This window comes from Artemia franciscana, chromosome 8, assembly GCF_032884065.1.
Source record: "Artemia franciscana chromosome 8, ASM3288406v1, whole genome shotgun sequence".
Classification (NCBI taxonomy): domain Eukaryota; kingdom Metazoa; phylum Arthropoda; class Branchiopoda; order Anostraca; family Artemiidae; genus Artemia; species Artemia franciscana.
In genome coordinates, this window is record NC_088870.1 from 50,411,405 (window position 1) to 50,429,978 (window position 18,574).

General features: G+C 34.8%; 1 protein-coding gene across 1 annotated transcript in view; it reads right to left on the reverse strand.

Moving 5' to 3' along the window:
* LOC136030536 (beta-arrestin-1-like) overlaps positions 1-18,574 on the reverse strand; it is an 81,819-nt gene that overhangs the window by 20,818 nt on the left and 42,427 nt on the right. Inside the window, exons 4-6 of the mRNA XM_065709580.1 lie at positions 12,887-12,917; positions 11,003-11,063; positions 5,461-5,651 (exon numbers count right to left, since the gene is read on the reverse strand). Coding sequence (XP_065565652.1) covers positions 5,461-5,651; positions 11,003-11,063; positions 12,887-12,917 — 283 coding nt within the window. The remainder of the gene's footprint in view (positions 1-5,460; positions 5,652-11,002; positions 11,064-12,886; positions 12,918-18,574) is intronic.

The window sequence follows — 18,574 nt, forward strand, 5'->3', positions numbered from 1 at the left end:
CGTTTTGGTAAATAGAAGAGACCAATCTGGCAAACCGTTACTGTAAATGCGATAAACCAACCTGGCAAACCGTTATGGTAAATATAATAAACAAACCTGGCAAACTGTTATGGTAAATATAATAAACCAACCTGGCAAACTGTTATGGCAAATATAATAAACCAACCTGGCAAACCGTTATGGTAAATATAATAAACAAACCTGGCAAACCGTTATGGTAAATACAAGAAACCAGCCTGGCAAAACGTTATGGTAAATATAATAAACCAACCAGGCAAACCGTTATGGTAAATATAATAAACCAACCTGGCAAACCGTTATGGTAAATATAATAAACCAACCTGGCAAACCGTTATCGTAAATATAATAAACCAACCTGGCAAACCGTTATGGTAAATATAATAAACCAACCTGGCAAACCGTTATGGTAAATATAATAAACCGTTTTGGTAAACAGTTCTTCATTAAAACATTAATATCAGCTGTAGTATTTACAATGGCAGAAAATAATCCTTAATATCAAAAGCTTCACTTTCAAATTGAGAACTTTACAAAAAAAAATTATTATTTTGTTTTCCATTTATTTTCCTTAATATCCTCAAAAATTATTCAATAATTCTTTTTTGTTTCTGAAATCACTCTAAAATGTTTAACCCTTTGACTGCGCTTAGCTTTTTGAGATTTGTTTCACTGTTGCGCATTTATTGGTGTTGAGCAGTTTGACGAATTTAGAGGAGGCAAGTTTGTTCGTCTTTAGCAGTCAACAATCGCATTTTAAATTTTAGTCTTTTTTAAAAATATTCACAAAGGGAGTGAAATGAAGAATAATCTGCTCAAATACTACAAAAATTTATTTCAAAAATGTGTGCTTACAACACTTGAAATAAAATTAATAATTTCTTTTAGCACGAAATTAAGCGAATTACTGTAGAAATATATAAATACAGATTCTATTGCGCAATGTTAAATTTGCAGATTAAAACACGTTTACAGATTTTTAAACGTAAACAAAACAAGGCGCAAATAGTCGTGTTGAGCAGTAAACTACATAAAAACAAGCCGCGAAGCAACTTGCTCGGAGCAAATGAGGCACCATTTTTTTTTTGCGAATATATACTCCCAGGTATATATGCCTAGGGTTTGACCAGTACATAAAGAAACAAGGTAAGAAAACAATCCTTACATCATAATATGCAAAATAATCCTAGTTAACACACCTTGCACGGGGAGTACCTTTATCTTTATTCTTTCACTGTTGTACGATTTTTTAAACAAAATTATGAAAAGTAAAAATGGATCCCACTGCATTTATGCATTTTTAAATAATCTATAAATGCAGTTAAACACCATCAGTACCATCTAACAAAAACATACAAATAAACAAATACTGGTAAATTCAGTTAAGTTAGGTTAGATCAGTTAGATGGCACTTGGGTGTTAGCTTATAAACGATTTTCAAGACTTAGAGAATAGACAAAAATATTTAAAAATGTGATAGAAAAACTGGAAATACAAGGAAAAAAGTTAACTAGCATTATTCAGCATATTACGAAATAAGAACTGTTTTCTGAACATGTTTCCTTATGTACTGATCAGATCTTAGGCTTATACCTACGTCCAGAGCAGCGAAAGGGTTAACAAGGCGAGGAACATTGACAAAAATATCCTTGGAAAATCTTTCTACTACTAAACAACTGCTTGATTTAAATTCTGAAATGCATATCTTTCAATTTCTTTAAACTACACAGCGATGCTCCTGTGGCCCTTCGTTATTACGGAAAACAGGTTAAAAACTAAAGAAATAATTAATTATTCTTTAATTATAAAGTGAAGATTTTGTATATTATAAAAAAAAACAAATACAAGTCAAAAACTGTAAATATTTTAAAATAGAACTTTCAGGCCCTCTGTAGTATTTTAACCGGTTCCCGAAAATACAAGATAGTCCCCAATTTATAGCCAAGGTCAATACCTTATGTTGATTTTTTTTGTTAATTAAAAAAAGGCTCTATGTAAAATTTCATTCGAAAACTCCAAGATTAGAAAAAAACACTCGTTAAAGAAGTACAAACGAGGGTATTTCTAGCCAGGGAAAATAGAAATATAATGCAAGCACTTTGGGCAAAACCTCCAATCAACCGTCCTCAGCGCAAAAATAGAAAAATAAAAACAGACCGTGAAAAACAACTACTACAATAAATAGAAACAAACCGGAAAAAAGGGTCTCATTTTATTGTCCTATTTTTACGTTTTTAGTATATTTTGAAATACGTTACCCATTTTCCATGCGAAGTTGTTAGTTTTTTAAAAAGGAGTGTAGGTGGCAAAGACAAGTCTAGATTTAAATTTAATACTAAGGATCTAATTATAAGTAAAAGAATAAAATGTTTAGGCTTTATCTTATCGGAAAATGGAAGCCTAAAGAGTCATTTTGATAAAATAATTAAGAGAGGTGAAGTGGCTGCAATTTTTAGAATTACTAAAATTAATTAAAAATTTTAAACTGATTATTAAAAAAATCAATTTTTAGAGGTGGAGTGGCTGCAATATTAGTATAATTAATAAATCTGCAGTTTTTAGAAACCCGACGACGATGGGGATTAAAAACCTAAAAATGCATAAACGAATATTTAATACAAAAATTTTACCCGTGATAGAATATGGAGCAGAAATATGGGGGTGGAGAAACGGTGCAGCAACTGGAGTACCTTCAGCTCCAGTACTATAAAAGTGTTTGGTCTACATCAGACAACTCATTCACAGATTCTGAAAGGTGTCATGGGCCTGTTTTTTTTAAAGCTACGTAGGTATATTTTAATGCTTAGATTCGGGTTGAAGTTAATTAAGAGTAATGAAGATAGACTAGTAAGAGCAGCATATGATCAGATGTTGACAAGTAGTTTAAAAACCTCGTGGCCATCCCAAATTAAATCATTACAAGAAAAAGTAGGAATGCCTTACTTATGGAATAATTGTCTTTTTTCTAGTGTTATACCAAGAGATTTAGAAAGCCAGGTACAATTTATACTAGAGAGTCAGAAAATTCAGCATTGGCAAGGGCTGGTTTTAGATTCTACAAATCTACAACATTATAATCAGCCAAAACCTAGTTTTGGAGAGGGGGTTTATTTTAAATTTAATTTACCGGCTATGATTCTACGTCGTTGGATTCCGCTTAGGGCGAATTGTCTTTTAATCCAGAACAGGCTAAAAATGTTCGACAAAAAAATGACAGTTGAGCCTGATAGCGGTATGTTTGTCCCCTTTGTAAAGATGAGGATGAAGACTTGGATCATTTTCTCCGGAAATGCCCGGTGCTCTTTGATTTACGGGAAAATTATTTAGTTGATGCTTCCTGGTATTCTGCAAAATAGTAACCCAAAATAGTCGAATAGATTGGGATGGAGGAGCGTGCGTAACTGTGTTGGCCTCAGGCGGCTTGGTGCTGCGGTGATTTGTTAGTAGTAGCAGTAGTATCTTACCCATCAGAAACTAAGAGCCTGGTTTTCACAAAGGGGACAAAACATCCCCCAAAAGTCAAGGCATCTTGTATGCAATAGTATCTGATGCAACCTAAATGCAATATTTTTTTGCAGAATGAAGCTCGTCCAACTTTTTCTAAACAGCTGTTCGTTGTAAACAGCTTGTTTGTAAACAGCTAAACGGACATTACCATGTTAGATGATAAGGCCAATATGGTTCAACCGGGTTGTCACCTAGAAACATAGGCTATATGCTTGAGCAGATTTAATCTCAGAACCAAAAACTGCAGAGATTGAGGGAGGGGGAAGTAGCTTATTTCGACTAACAAGTGTAAGAAAATTAGTAAATGCGATTCTTGTTTGCCTTGAGAAGCAAAAGCAACAAGTTCGTAAATATATTTTTTTTCGATGAGCCACAACACAGTATAAGCGCTAACACACTATATCACGCAATAAGCGATCAGTAACAACTTTATACATAAACAGTAACAACTTTTCAATCACCGGTCACAGCATTTGGACATTAAAGGAAAAGGGGTGGGGAACAAATCCTCCCTTTCTCCCAATTTTTAATAAACAGCAGGGTAAACCATAAAAATTCCAGGTGGTAGCGACCTTTCCTTACACATCTCCAGCGCACATGTCTAGATTACCCAATATAGAACTGAATTCAATTCAAATAAATTTGCTAAATATTGTTATTTAAAATACTTGCTATAGTATTTTACTGTATTTTACTATATAATAAAAATAATGTTATTTAAAAATACTGTTATTTATACCCGTATAAAAATACACAGATTTTGGATACACCCAACAAAAACACTATAGAAATAGAACAAAAAACAAATTAGAGAAGTCATGCATTCATTCATAGTAATTTTTAACATTTTAGATTTGAATATACCTTTAATAAATTACCTTTAAAATATAACTTTGACTAATGACCTGAAAATCATATTTTGTATTCCATTTATTCTTCAGAATATACCGAATTATAAGCTACAGAAGCATAATTCTAGATTGGAGCTGTAGGGGGGTCTAGGGCTATACTTTAATAAAGGCACCAACTCACAAAAACTTTGAAGGTAACAATCACCCATATTCAGTTCATTATATATATTTATTTACATATTTATTATATTATTTTATATTGTGCATTATACTATTGTGCATAGTAATATTGTTATTCCTAATTTCTGTGTTCACAATAATTATTAATATTATTGTATATAAAAGTGCGTATTATACATTATTTTTTTATAAAATATAGGTTTAACCAACTTTTTGAAAATTATTGGATTTGGTACAGACACAGCTTAAAGCATTTGCAACCAAGAAGTTACAAAACCTAATGATTTATTATCAAGAACTTGAAGGCATGTCAATTAGACATTAACTATAATACAAGGAATATAAACCAATAGCTGGTCGATGTTCACTAGATGGAGATATAAGCGGAGGTATGAGATGGAGGTATACACATTTGCAACTGTGAAGTTACAAAACCTAATGATTTATTATTAAGAACTTGAAGGCGTACCAATTCGATATTAACTATAATGCAAGGAATATAAACCAGTAGCTGGTCGTGGTTGTGGATGTTCACTAGATGGAGGTATACACATTTGCAACTGTAGTTACAAAACCTAATGATTTATTATCAAGAAAATTCAATATTAATTATAATGCAAGGAATATAAACCACTACCTGGTCAAGGTTGTGGATATTTACTAGATGGAGGCGAACACAAGAATAAATCATATTAAAAGGTCCTGTCAGAAGAATAAATAAAGTAAAATATAAAAGGAAGGAAAATAAACAATTTGAAAGTGATTACATTAAAAAGAATTCAAAAACTTAATTAAGCTTAACACACTTATAGTAAATATAATTGATACAATTAAAAATATTGACAACAAAATTAATAAAGTACAAATAGTAAACCCTGAAAAAAAATTAAAATAAATAAAATACCTGTAAACGTGTCAAAGGTCGTTTAAGTGCAGTTTCAGCCGGAAAAATCTTCGCTGAGGCCAAATAAAGGTCCTTTCGAAAGGTCAGACCCAAAACATCCAAATCCTCTCGGCCGTAACGAAAAGCCGCCAACACATGGCCATAAACTCCTCTATCTTTTACATATTCGGGATCAACCAATACAACGCCATCTAAATAGAACGAAATGTTCAATGCAATATCCATACTAAGTAACAATGAATTTGCATATCGTAAATTATCGTTCACTTGATCAAAAGAACTTAAAACCTTTTCAAAAAATTCTTATTTTAGTCTCCGTTTTCGGAATAAGGCGAAAACACTACAACACAAAATAAATATTCTAATTATGGCAAAAATTATGTATTAAATGAAATAAGAAGATTATTTCTTTCCCACGAGACTGCTCTATCTTCCAAAGTTTCAAGAAATTGAAACTTTCTGATTAAATGATTTTCAGTTTTTTAATATTGAATACCTAAAAAAAAAAATTATCATTCTATCAGGAACGCCTTTGAAGGGAGAAAGCTATGCCAGCTACACTTCTCACAGAGACTATCTGGCTCTCAAGTTTTTTATCATTTCTATTAAGTTGATTTTAATTCAGAACTAATCCCCCAACCACGAGAAATAGAAACTACTACAGCTAACAACTCACCGCAGCACCAAGCCGCCTGAGGCCAACGCAGTTACAGACGCTACTCCTCCATCTCAATCTATTCAAAGCTCTCTTTACACCTCCCAGGAAGTTCCAATTTCCCTTGAATCTTTTTTTATGAAATCCTCCCGCCCCAACTTCGGACAACCTGCTTTCCGTTTAGCCCTAGATAGTTGACCGAAAAGGACAATCTTCAGCAATCTGTCATCCTTCATCCACAGAACGTGCCCTAGCCGTCTCAACTTTTTTCTCATTATAGCCCTAGAAAGGAGATTGAATCACACTTTTCGTAGAGCCTACTGTTTGAAATACGGTCAGTCAGTTCGGTACCCAGAACAATCCATTGGCAATTTCTACTGAAAACATCTACCAAATCCTAATCCGCTTTTCGAAGCACCCATGCTTCAGAACCATATTTGACCACTGTCAGGGGGATCAGGTTATCCCCTATTCTTCCAAACTTTTTATTTAAATGAAAAAAAAAACACCTTGAGTGTTTTGCCTACTCTACCGCTTGCCTATTCTACTTTCAACATCTTCACTGCTCCCACCGTCTTTACTAATAATACTACCGTGGTAAGTGAAGCTGTCCACATGATCAAACTTTTCGTTACCCAACGTCACCTTTTCAGCTTCACTTATTCCTAGCCTTGGAGACTTAAGTTTTCTTCACATTAATTTCCATTCTTATTAAATAAATTTTCACCTTGTGTAAAATTGAATATTTAAAAAACATCATCATTGTCTCAGGGACGGTATGTGAGTGTGTGTTTGCTAATCAACAAAATGTAGAAGGGAAGGTATTTTACAGAATCGACTAGAGGGGGGGCAATTCTGTTGTTTTTTCGATTTCTTTTTCCTACGCGAATAAAAATAAAGCATTTTTCAACTAAAAACCTTAAAAAAAATTCGAAACCTAGGGAAGGAGCAAAAAGTTTATGAGCCAACTCCCTTCTCCCTATTGACAACTCTGTCCCTAAATTATCCTTAAAGATAACCGATGACATCGACTACAAATCGAAATTTGGTGAAGAGTGTATTCCATTATTACAACATACATACTTGTGCATAGAGAGGAGGGGGTTCATATGCCCAAACACTACTCTGATATCTTCCACCCCTGTTTTAGTTAATAACAGTCACCTACAAATACACTGAACGCGTATATTGACCTCCCCCTCTGAAGAAGAGAAGTCCTCTTATCTGAATCAGCAGTTAGATCTAGGGCGAATCTCTTTCATGAGATTAAATTTAAAAAGAAACAAGTTTTTTTAAATGGAAGTAAGGAGCAACATTAAAACTTAAAACGAACAGAAATTACTCCGTATATGAAAGGGGCTTTTTCTCCTCAACGCCCCGCTCTTTACGCTAAAGTTTGACTCTTTCTCTTAACTCTATTTTCAAAACAGTAAGACACTTTGACTCTTTCTCTTAACTCTATTTTTAAAACAGTAAGAAACTTTAGCGTAAAGAGCAGGGTGTTGAGGAGGAAAAGCCCCTTTCATATACGGAGTAATTTCTGTTCGTTTTAAGTTTTAATGTTGCTCCTTACTTTCAGCTAAAAAAAAAAACTTGTTTCTTTTTAATTTAATTTCTGGACATTTTTGAATTAATGCATGTTTTGATTTTGGCTCTCCGCACATAAATAATTAAAACGAAATTTGCATATTAATTAATTGCAATTAATCGGAAGATTTTGAGAAAAAAGGAACGAGGGAGGAGGCCAAGTTGCCCTCCACTTTTTTGATTACTTAAAAAATCAACAAGAACTTTTAACTTTTTACAAACGTTTTCATTGGAAAAATATACGTAACTTACGAATTAACTTACGTAACAAACTTCTATATTCGTATGTTTTTATTGCGTATATGAGGGGGTTCAACCCTCGTCGATACGACGCTCTTTACACTAAAGCTTAAATTTTGTCCCAATTCCTTAAGAATGACCTCTGAATCACAAAGGCCGTAGAATAAATAGTTGAAATTATTAAAAGTACTTTAGCGTAAAAAATTAGGTATAACGAGGAGGTAAACCCCTCATATGCGTAATAATTTTTGTTCGTTTTGAGTCTTAATGCTGCTCCTTACTTTCAGTAGAAAAAAACTTTTCATATTTATTTTTTCATTGTTTTTCAAATAATGCTAGAAATCCTGCGCCCCCTTCATTGGAATTCTCTTCCTCCATGAGAAGTTTCTCCATAGAAATATCCTCCAACGTAACCCCCCCCCCCCTCAGCTCTCTCCCCTAAAAAAAATCGCCCTGAAAACATCTGTGCACTTCCCAAGAACCATTACTATATGTAAACACAGGTCAAAGTTTGTAACTTGCAGCCCCTCCACGGGGACTGCCGGGGAGTAAGTCGTCCCTAAAGACATAGTTATTAGGTTTTTCGACTATGATGAATAAAATGGCTATCTCAGAATTTTGATCCGGTGGCTTTTGGGAAACAATGAGCGTGGGAGGGGGCCTAGGTGCCCTCCGATTCTTTTGGTCACTTAAAAAGGGCACTAGAACTTTTAATTTCCGTTATAATGAGCCCTCTCGCGACATTCTAGGACCACTCAGTCGATACGATCACCCTTGGGAAAAAAAACAACAAAAAAACAAATAAACACGCATCCGTGATCTGTCTTCTGGCAAAAAATGCGAAATTCCACATTTTTATAGATACGAGCTTAAAACTTCTACAAAAAGAGAACCAAGAAGGTTCTCTGATACGCTGAATCTGGTGGTGTGATTTTCGTTAAGATTGTATGACTTTTAGGTGGTGTTTCCCCTATTTTCTAAAATGGGGCAAATTTTTTCAGGCTCGTAACTTTTGATGGGTATAATTGATCTTGATGAAACTTATATATTTAAAATCAGCATTAAAATGCGATTCTTTTGATGTAACTATTGGCATCAAAATTCCATTTTTTAGAGTTTCAGTTACTATTGAGCCGGGTCGCTCCTTACTACAGCTCGTTACCACGAACTGTTTGATTTTGGTATGATTTGCATACTTTACCAATATCGTTTACAAATCTTAACTGTCATTTTATATAGCATGCGAACTTCGAATTCTTTTCAAAGGAATGTGCCATCAATTTATGATTAACTTCCGCATATTTACTAGCAATTATATAGTCAAAATTATCTGAGTTTATAGACATTTTAATAAAAAATTAATGCTTTCAAGTTTGGTTTTCCATAAACATGACTGAATATCCAAATAAACTAATTTTCAAAAATCTTTAAATCCTTAAATGATATTAGGTATGATGAACTTTCCAAATATTTGATGTAATAAGCAAATATTGAGTATAAATATTTCTTATTGGTATATTGATTCAAATGACGAAAAAAATAAAGGATTATATATAACAAGATTTTACCATTAAAATAGTTTAAAATTTGAAGTAAAATAAAATTTAGAATATAATTAATTTGTTGACGATTCAGTTAATTAATTATCCAATACAATTCAAGCTAATGCTACCAATAATATAGTTTCTAGTTTCTAATTGAAAATAAAATTTAGAATATAATTAACTAAATGACGAATTAGTTAACTAATTATTTAATGTTACTTAAGCTAATGTAGATAATTAAATTAAATGGTATAATCTAAGCTTTACTTTCAAATATTTAGCAAAATTTATTTAATTACTAGATTCCAAAAATTTAGCTTAACTCTTCTCTTAAGGGAATCTGTAAGCTCAGCCATTGTCAACCTAGCTCTAAATGAGCATCTGGAGAAATTTGGAGAAAAAAACAAGGGAAGAGTCGGGTGATTTGCCCACAAACATGCATTGCAGTCCCCTCCGAAGGCAACGAATCAGGAGAGCAAAACTTGCGCAATGTAGACCATCGGTCAGCATACGAAAAATTTTTTAAAAATTCCTAGTACAAAGAAATTCTCTGGCACCATAAGGGTGCTTCGTAGCATAGTACTAATAGATATCTCCAACAATTCTCAAATTCTTTTCAATTATTTGTTAGGCTTTAATAAGAATCATAATTTGTTATGCAAAAAATTTGATCTAACTTCTATACATTGACTCAAACCCCATCTACATACTACAACAGATAAGGAGCATATAACACAAGAGTCGGATCAAGGAGCATGGGTAATTTATAAGAGTGAAAACTGCCACTAGCGTCGACACAAAAAAAACATCTAGCGTCTAGTGACACTTGGCATTTTTTCAAGTTTTTCAATCGTTCTTCTGTCAGGAACTGAGATAAGACATTTATTGATACCCTAATTTTACCAACTAAATTCATTATTGTTTTATTACATTGCAAAAATACTAGAAGTCACCAAACTCTAGATGGCGTTGATTGCATTTTTTTTCCGACGCTAGCGCCAGTTCCCACTCTTATAAGTTACCCATACTCTTTCAATTGGATCTTCAATTATTTAACAGTAGAAGATAGGGATAGAAAACTACTAGCATAAATCAGGGCCGTTCCTAGGGTTGGCGGCACCAGGGAAAAAATTAATTACGACACCTCATCACAACTCAAACATAAATAAAACAAGCCCCAGCCACGGCATCCTCTCTTTCCCTATTGAAAAGCCATGGCACCAGTTATAGTCGTTATAAACTTTTTTTTTTCTTTAAGCAGAAAATTTCAGCGAATTCGGGATGAGATTAACCAGCAATGCAGTAGAATTAAAGCTGAAATTTCTCGGTAAGTGATAATTATGAAGCCCTTTTTCAAGAGTTATCAAAATTCTGAATCCAGTCTGTACAATGTAGGCCAAGGTTAACATAACAGAACATAAACAAAATTTGGCGGCCTTAACTGAAGCGCTGTCTACAAACTTAAAGTATGCATGGATCACCTAATAAGGTAATTAAAGAGTTGCCACTTGCTTACCTACAGGATCAACATGGCTTAAATGATCCACAAAATCTCTTTTACCAAGATATACTGTAATCTAGAAAATAAAATAAATTATGGCATATAAAAATCTATTTGAAAAACACTGTTCACTTAAGTATGGTATAGTATGATATTAAACAAGAATGAATAAAAGTAAGAAAAGAGAGGAAGTACAAAAAGACAAAAAATGAAAGAAATCAGAAAGAAAATGCTAACAAAGTAAAGCCACATAATGATCAAGTGGCTCCTGGCAAAGCCTGGTGTGATATCTGGATGTGTCTGTTCTCCTCCTTTTTTTCAAAAGCACAGTTTGGAATAAAATTACGCTTAACAAATTTAATTTCCCTACCTCCCCCCCCCATTGGTGCCAATTCCTTATAAAAAAACCTTCTAAAGAAAAAAAATACTATATTAATAAAAAATGTAATAAATGTAAAAAAAATAATGTAAAATACAAAAGCAAATAAAAAATATAATAAATACATGTAAAATATAATTATTACTACCAATAAACGATTTGAAACGCAAAAAATTGTTTATTATAACTATTGTCACAGCATGTGCTTTCACAAATCGAAGAATTTCAAAGATACTATAGATAGATTAGAGATACTAGTCTAGTATACTCTAGACTAGTCGACGAATTAACGACACTTCTTAACTAAAAGAACCTTCCAGCAGATGGGATCGAACCCCAGGCCACGTATTGCAAAGCAGCGATCAGTTCATTGTGCCAGCACAGGCTGAAAGTTGCGTATAAGTGAGGGGTTAAGTGACTGTTAAATTTATTGCCAAGGGAAAGGAATTAGTGTTAATTCCCCGTTTAGTGTTTGCATCAGGCCCGTACGCTGTTTTTTACGGGGGAGGGGCAGCAATCAAAACAGTTTTATTTGATACTTTGAATAAGAAATACCTAGAAATTTAGGATTTCAGGGGGCCAGGCCATAACGTACCTGCCTCCATATTTCAAAAAGACTTCAAAATATGTTTATTCCTTGCAGATTTGATTGGAGGTAATTACGACGAGGAAATTGCAACAAATTAAAAATGAAGGGGGAAAAGTTGACAATTAATCACAAGAAACACTCAGATTTAAACACAGGAAAAGAAACACAAAAGAAGAGACTCTAATAAAACAGCTGTGTAAACAAAAAATGTGGATCGCGTTTGGGAGAAGGAAATCATGAAAACAGAAAAAATAGGTGATTTATGGGAAATATAAGTGTTTATACAAACAAAATAAATTATGTTCTATGAGGAGGAAGAGCTCATAGATATTTAGTATATAATATTAAAGTTAAAATTCGGATCAAATTACCGGTTTAAGGCAACATTTGACTATTTTCTAAAATTTAGTAACAAATATTAAAAGCTACTTTTCAAACAATATGTTATACAATTTATTTTTTTTAGGTTTATGGAATATAATAAAATTTTTACAATAATTTTGTATACAATATATTTCCGTTTTTTTTGGTTCATTGGGAAATGAATAGAAACGTCTGACTTCAGAAAAACTAATTAATGTATACAACTTAGAACACAAGAAAAAATAGCTAGGAAATAAGACACAAAGATAAGAAATGAAAAAGATAAATAAAGAAAAAGGAAAAATCTTCCCATAGTAATAACAAGGAGCCCTCAATGCAAGGACCAACGGAAAACGCTTCTGTTTTCAATAAGTCCTTGCAAAAAAAATCAAAAGAAAACAAATTTTTTTGGAGGGGGAGAGGGAATTTCCTTTCCATTTTTTTCTTTATTGCTTTAGTATTAAGTTTGAAAGACATACCCGAAACAGAAGTTTTTTTTAAAATATGTTCACAGATTAAAATAATTTAGAAAGACAATTAAGAAGTAAATTAAAGACAAAACTATTACCTTTCCGTTAGGCGAGCTCTTCTTAAATACCCTGAAAGAAATAAAAACGCGTTTAAATGGTCAATTAATTTAACAAGTAAGTCATTAATAATACGAAAAAATTAATTCGATAATAGGTTCAAATTAAAATAATTTTACGAATTAAGCTATATGCCAAGTCAAGTTAAAATAGTAAAATATGGAAAAACATCTTTTTTAACAGAAAATAATAACTAAGGAAATATATACCAAACTTATGAGAGCTGGGCCCCTTGACCCTCCATCTTCTGATTCCATCCCCCCCCCCAAAAAAAAATAATATTTACGACATTTTAGTCCAAATTTATGGAACCTTGCCCTTGGCCCTCCAAACCCCCCTCCCTTCCTCGAAAAATTAATAATGATAAAAAAATTATTAATAATGATATTTTATTCCAAAACTTGTGGGAGCTGACCCCTGGCCCTCTATGGGCATAAAAAAATTCCATAGGCAGTGACGCAAGAAACAAATTTTTGGACTGGTGATTTGAAGCGAATTTCCAAAAACTGAAATGGGAAACTTTTCAAACATTCCATGTTTTCAGAAAAATATTAAATAAAACCAAGACAAAATAATACTGAAAAATATGGTACATTTTGGCATAATAAATTTTTTCGCTGCATACTTCGGTAGATCAAGGCCTTCCTATCGATGGTTTGCAGAAAAAGACCTGTGTTCCTTGTAGCGGCGCGATACATATAGTCAGACTGGAAATCTTCCAGTCTGACTATAACCAACATGACTATATACCATATACCAACTATATACCAACTATTACACTCACTCCAGTTTTTTCTAAGCTCTACGAAGGGTTCCTTTGTGACTGGCTTAAAATTAAAATTATACCACGCATTGACATCCGACAGTTTGGTAATTTAAGAAAAACCTCCGCCACCCATTACCTTGTACATTTGTAAGTGAACTAGAGAAACCAAATGTTTGGCTAAACCGGTTTTAGTCGATTTCCAAAAAGCGTTTAAGTTAGTTGATTACACTATCCTAATTCGTTTACTACATGATAACTTTGAAATTGACCCACTTTTAGTAAATATTGTTATAACTAGTAAATATAACTTTTGGGCTGGGATATTCATGAAAAAGCATCCGTTCTCGGTTGACACGTGGATAAAAAACGTTTCCAAGAATTTCCATAAGAAATCCAGGAATATCAAAGAGAAGTGTTTCCCAGGAAACCACAGTGGCATACATAAACCATAATTCCTATACAATACAAAAAAAACGGAAGAGGAAAACTAGACTATAAAATCCTGTTGTAGAAACTAAACATCTTACATTGCTTGGGGGGGGGGGGGGCAGACCAAGGATGTCCATTCTATTTATCGATGTATGCCAGACGAAGAGCCCGAGAAGGATCAAAGATTTAAGGTGATTTAATTTCATGAGTAATGACAAGCTGCTGCAACTCACCAAAAGATGATGATGACTGAATTAACCTGATGATGACAGGCACAGGTCCTGTCGAAATTATCGTTAGAAGAAAAATCAATCACCTGACATCCATAGCTTAGGTAAGCTTATTACCTTCTATCATCATTATGTATGAAAGTCACGTTGGCCTTAGAGAATATGCAACTCACCAAGCAGTCTCGGTCTTCTATCCAAGCAGCTGAGTGTACCTAACGACGGCTCAGACACCTACTCCGAATGCCCCTGCACTTACCCGCAAAGATAATCTTTGACTTTGACCGTACGAAAGCCGGTTGAAAGCGACCCCGCGGCCGACCAAAGAAGCGATTGTCCGACAGCCTGTCCGAGTTTCTGGCGATGGCAAACATCAGACCGAGCAAAGCACAAAATCTCGCACTGGACCAAAGCGGATTGAGGAGGCAGACGTCACTCTCTATCCCGAGCAGCGCCCGGCAGGAGACATAAGTCAAGTCAAAGTTGGGGGAATACTAAATAGTTTCCAAAGCAAGAGTGTAATGATCTCGCTTCGAAGTATAAAATGAAATGTTATTCGTAGGCTATAGTGGAAGCGTTTGGGCAATTTTAGGGTAAATTAGTTAGGTAGATTTTGGCTGTCTTCTCGGGAAACATGCAAAACATTAAAATTTTCCCAATGTTTTTGGTGCAGCAATTCTTCCATTTTTTTTCTTCTTTTTTGAGCGAGAGGGGTTGAACCCCATCCCCCTCTTTTGCCAAAAATATATTCTATCAATGTGCTAGTTTCAACATGATATAAGCCAGAATCAAGACGACAATAATAACTTATCTAACTTCGGCTGCACTAATCACCTTCAATGAGATCCCTGTTGGTGAGGATATTCAACGAGGAGCAACATTCAATAATAAGTTGACACACGGATCAAAAAGCCTTCCCGAGAATTTCTATTAGAACTTCCGGGATTCCAAGGAGAATTATTCCCAAGGATAAAATAGTGGGATACAAATACAATCCTTTACTTGTAATCAATTAAAAAAAATCATTCCCAAAGAAGAAGTTTTTCAAAGAAAAGTAAAGATTTACATTAAACCAAATATGAGCAGAAATAAAGTCAAATAATATCTCAAGCAAAAAATGACAAAAAATCCTTATCAATAAATAAATGGAACCCCAAATGAAGACAAATTATAATGAATACCCAAGTCAAACTAAAAACAAGAGGAAACTACCACAACGAGGAGTAACTGCTGAAACCTCCCCTCCCTTCGATCGTTCAAAATATTAGACAAAATTTACATTTTAGTGATCCTTATCTTAACCTATGTGTTATCAAAAAAAAATCATCATCATAGCCATGATTACTGAAACAAGAGCTAGGAGCTTATATGGCACTTGTGATGAGGTCGGAAGAGCTAAGAGCCAAGAGCTGATATGGTATGACCTCTGGCGAAATTCTAAGAATCAATAGATTGCTTTAAAAGGAAAATAAAGGGAATAGTTGTGGAGTCACGAGGTCCTTCTAAATATCAAACTTCGTTAAGATCCGATCATCCACTCGTAAGTAAAAAATATCTAAATTTTTCTAATTTTTCCTCTCTCTTCAGCCCCCCAGATGGTGGAATCGGGGAAAACGACTTTATCAAGTCAACTTTGCAGCTCCCTGACACGCCTACCAATTTTCATTCTCCTAGCACGTCCAGAAGCACCAAACTCGCCAAAGTATTGAACCCCACCCACTAACTCCCCCAAAGAGAGCGGATCCAGTCTGGCTACGTCAATCACGTGTCTACGACATTTATAAGCGTTTTCCAAGATTTCCGGTTTCCCCCTCCAACTCCCTTCAATGTCAACACATCTGGTCGGGATTTGAAATAAGAGCTCTGAGACATGAGTTCGTTCTAAATATAAAATTTTATTAAGATCCGGTCACCCGTTTTTAAGTTAAAATGCCTCAATGTTTCTAATTTTTCCAAATTAACAACCCCCAGCTCCCCTAAAATAAATGGATCCGTTCCAAATATGTCAATCACATATCTATAACTTGTGCTTATTCTTCCCATCAAGTTTCATCTCGATCTCTCCAATCTACGCGTTTTCCAAGATTTCCGGTTTCCAAAATTTCCGATTTCCCCCTCCAGCTCAACCCCAATGTCACCAAATCTAGTCGGGATTTAAAATGAGAGTTCTAAAGCACAAGATCCTTCTAAAGATCAAATTTCATTAAGATCTGATCACCAGTTGGTAAGTTACAAATACCTCATTTTTTGTAATTCTTCTGAATTACTCTCCCCCCCCCCAACTCCACCAAAGAGAGCGGATCCAGTTCGGTTATTTCCGTCACCTATCTGGGATGTCAATATTTCCGCCCCCCGCCAATGACACTGGATCCGGTTGGGATTTAAATAAGAGATCTGAGTTACGAGGTCCTTCTAAATATGAATTTTCAATAAGATACTATCACTCCTTCGTTAGTTAAAACTACCTCATTTTTCTATTTTTGTAGAATTAACCTTCCCCCCTCAACTCCCCCAAAGAGAGCGGATCCGTTTCGGTTATGTCAATCACGTATCTAAGACTTGTGATTATTTTTTCCACCAGGTTTCATCCCGATCCTTCCACTCTAAGCGTTTTCCAAGGTTCCCCCCAACTCCCCCCAATGTCGCCGAATCCGGTAAGGACATAAAATGAGAGCTCTGAGACACAATATCCTTCCAAATATCAAATTTCATTAAGATCCGATCACTCCTTCCTAAGTTAAAAATACCTCATTTATTCTAATTTTTCTGAATTAAGCCTACCCCCAACTCCCCCAAAGAGAGCGGATCCGTTCCGGTTATGTCAATCACGTATCTAGGACTTGTGATTATTTTTCCCACCATGTTTCATCCCGATCCCTCCACTCTAAGTGTTTTCCAAGATTTTAGCCCCCTCCCCCCCAACTCCCCACAATGTCATCGGATCCAGTCAGGATTTAAAATAAGAGCTCTAAAACACAATATCCTTCCAAACATCAAATTTCATTAAGATCTGATCACTCCTTCGTAAGTTAAAAAACCTCATTTTTTTCTAATTTTTCAGAATTAACCCCCCACCCAACTCCCCTAACGAGAGCGGATCCGTTTCGGTTATGTCAATCACGTATCTAGGACTTGTGATGATTTTCCCCACCAAGTTTCATTCCGATCCCTTCACTCTAAGCGTTTTCCAAGATTTTAGGTTCCCCCCCCCCCAACTCCCCGCAATGTCACAATATCCAGTCGGGATTTGAAATAAGAGCTCTGAGACACGATATCCTTCCAAATATCAAGTTTCATTAAGATCCGATGACTCCTTCTTAAGTTAAAAATACCTAATATTTTAATTTTTCAGAATTAACCCCCCCTCCTCCCCCAACTCCCCCAAAGAGAGCGGATCCGTTCCGGTTATGTAAATCATGTATCTAGGACTTGCGATTATTTTCCCCACAAAATTTCATCTCGATCCCTCCACTCTAAGCGTTTTCAAAGATTTTAGGTCCCCCCCCCCCCCAACTCCCCGTAATGTCACCGGATCCAGCAGGGATTTAAAATAAGAGCTCTGAAACACGATATCCTTCCAAACATGAAATTTCATTAAGATCCGACCACTCTTTCGTAAGTTAAAAATACCTCTTTTTCTAACTTTTCAGAATTCCCCCCCCCCAACTCCCCCAAAGAGAGCAGATCCGTTCCGGTTATGTCAATCACGTATCTAGGACTTGTGATGATTTTTCCCACCAGGTTTCATCTCGATCCCTCCACTCTAAGCGTTTTCCAAGATTTTAGGTTCCCCCCTCCAACAAATTTCATCGTCCTAGCTTACCTGGAAGTGCCTAAAGTAGCAAAACCAGGACAGACAGACCGACAGACCGACAGAATTTGCGATCGCTACATTTCACTTGGTAGATATCAAGTGCCATAAAAACAATGACAATGGAATGATAGTTTAATGCGCATAATGATATTCATTCCTGGAAGTCCTTACTAATCTGTGATTTATCAACATTAAAAAAGAAAAAAAAACTTTTAAATGTGTTTCGCTTTCAGTAAAGTGCCAATTATGATACGGTCTTTAGAAGGCATCGGGGGGATGGGGATTAGTCCTACTAATCTTTGAGGTAGCTTCGGCTGGTTTTGTGCTTGAATTGGTTATTTATTGCATTTTCTGTTCGTGTTGTGTTTGATTTATTTATTGATGGTTATTTATTTTAGTTTTACGTCGTAAAGAATCGTTCGATTTTATTTCT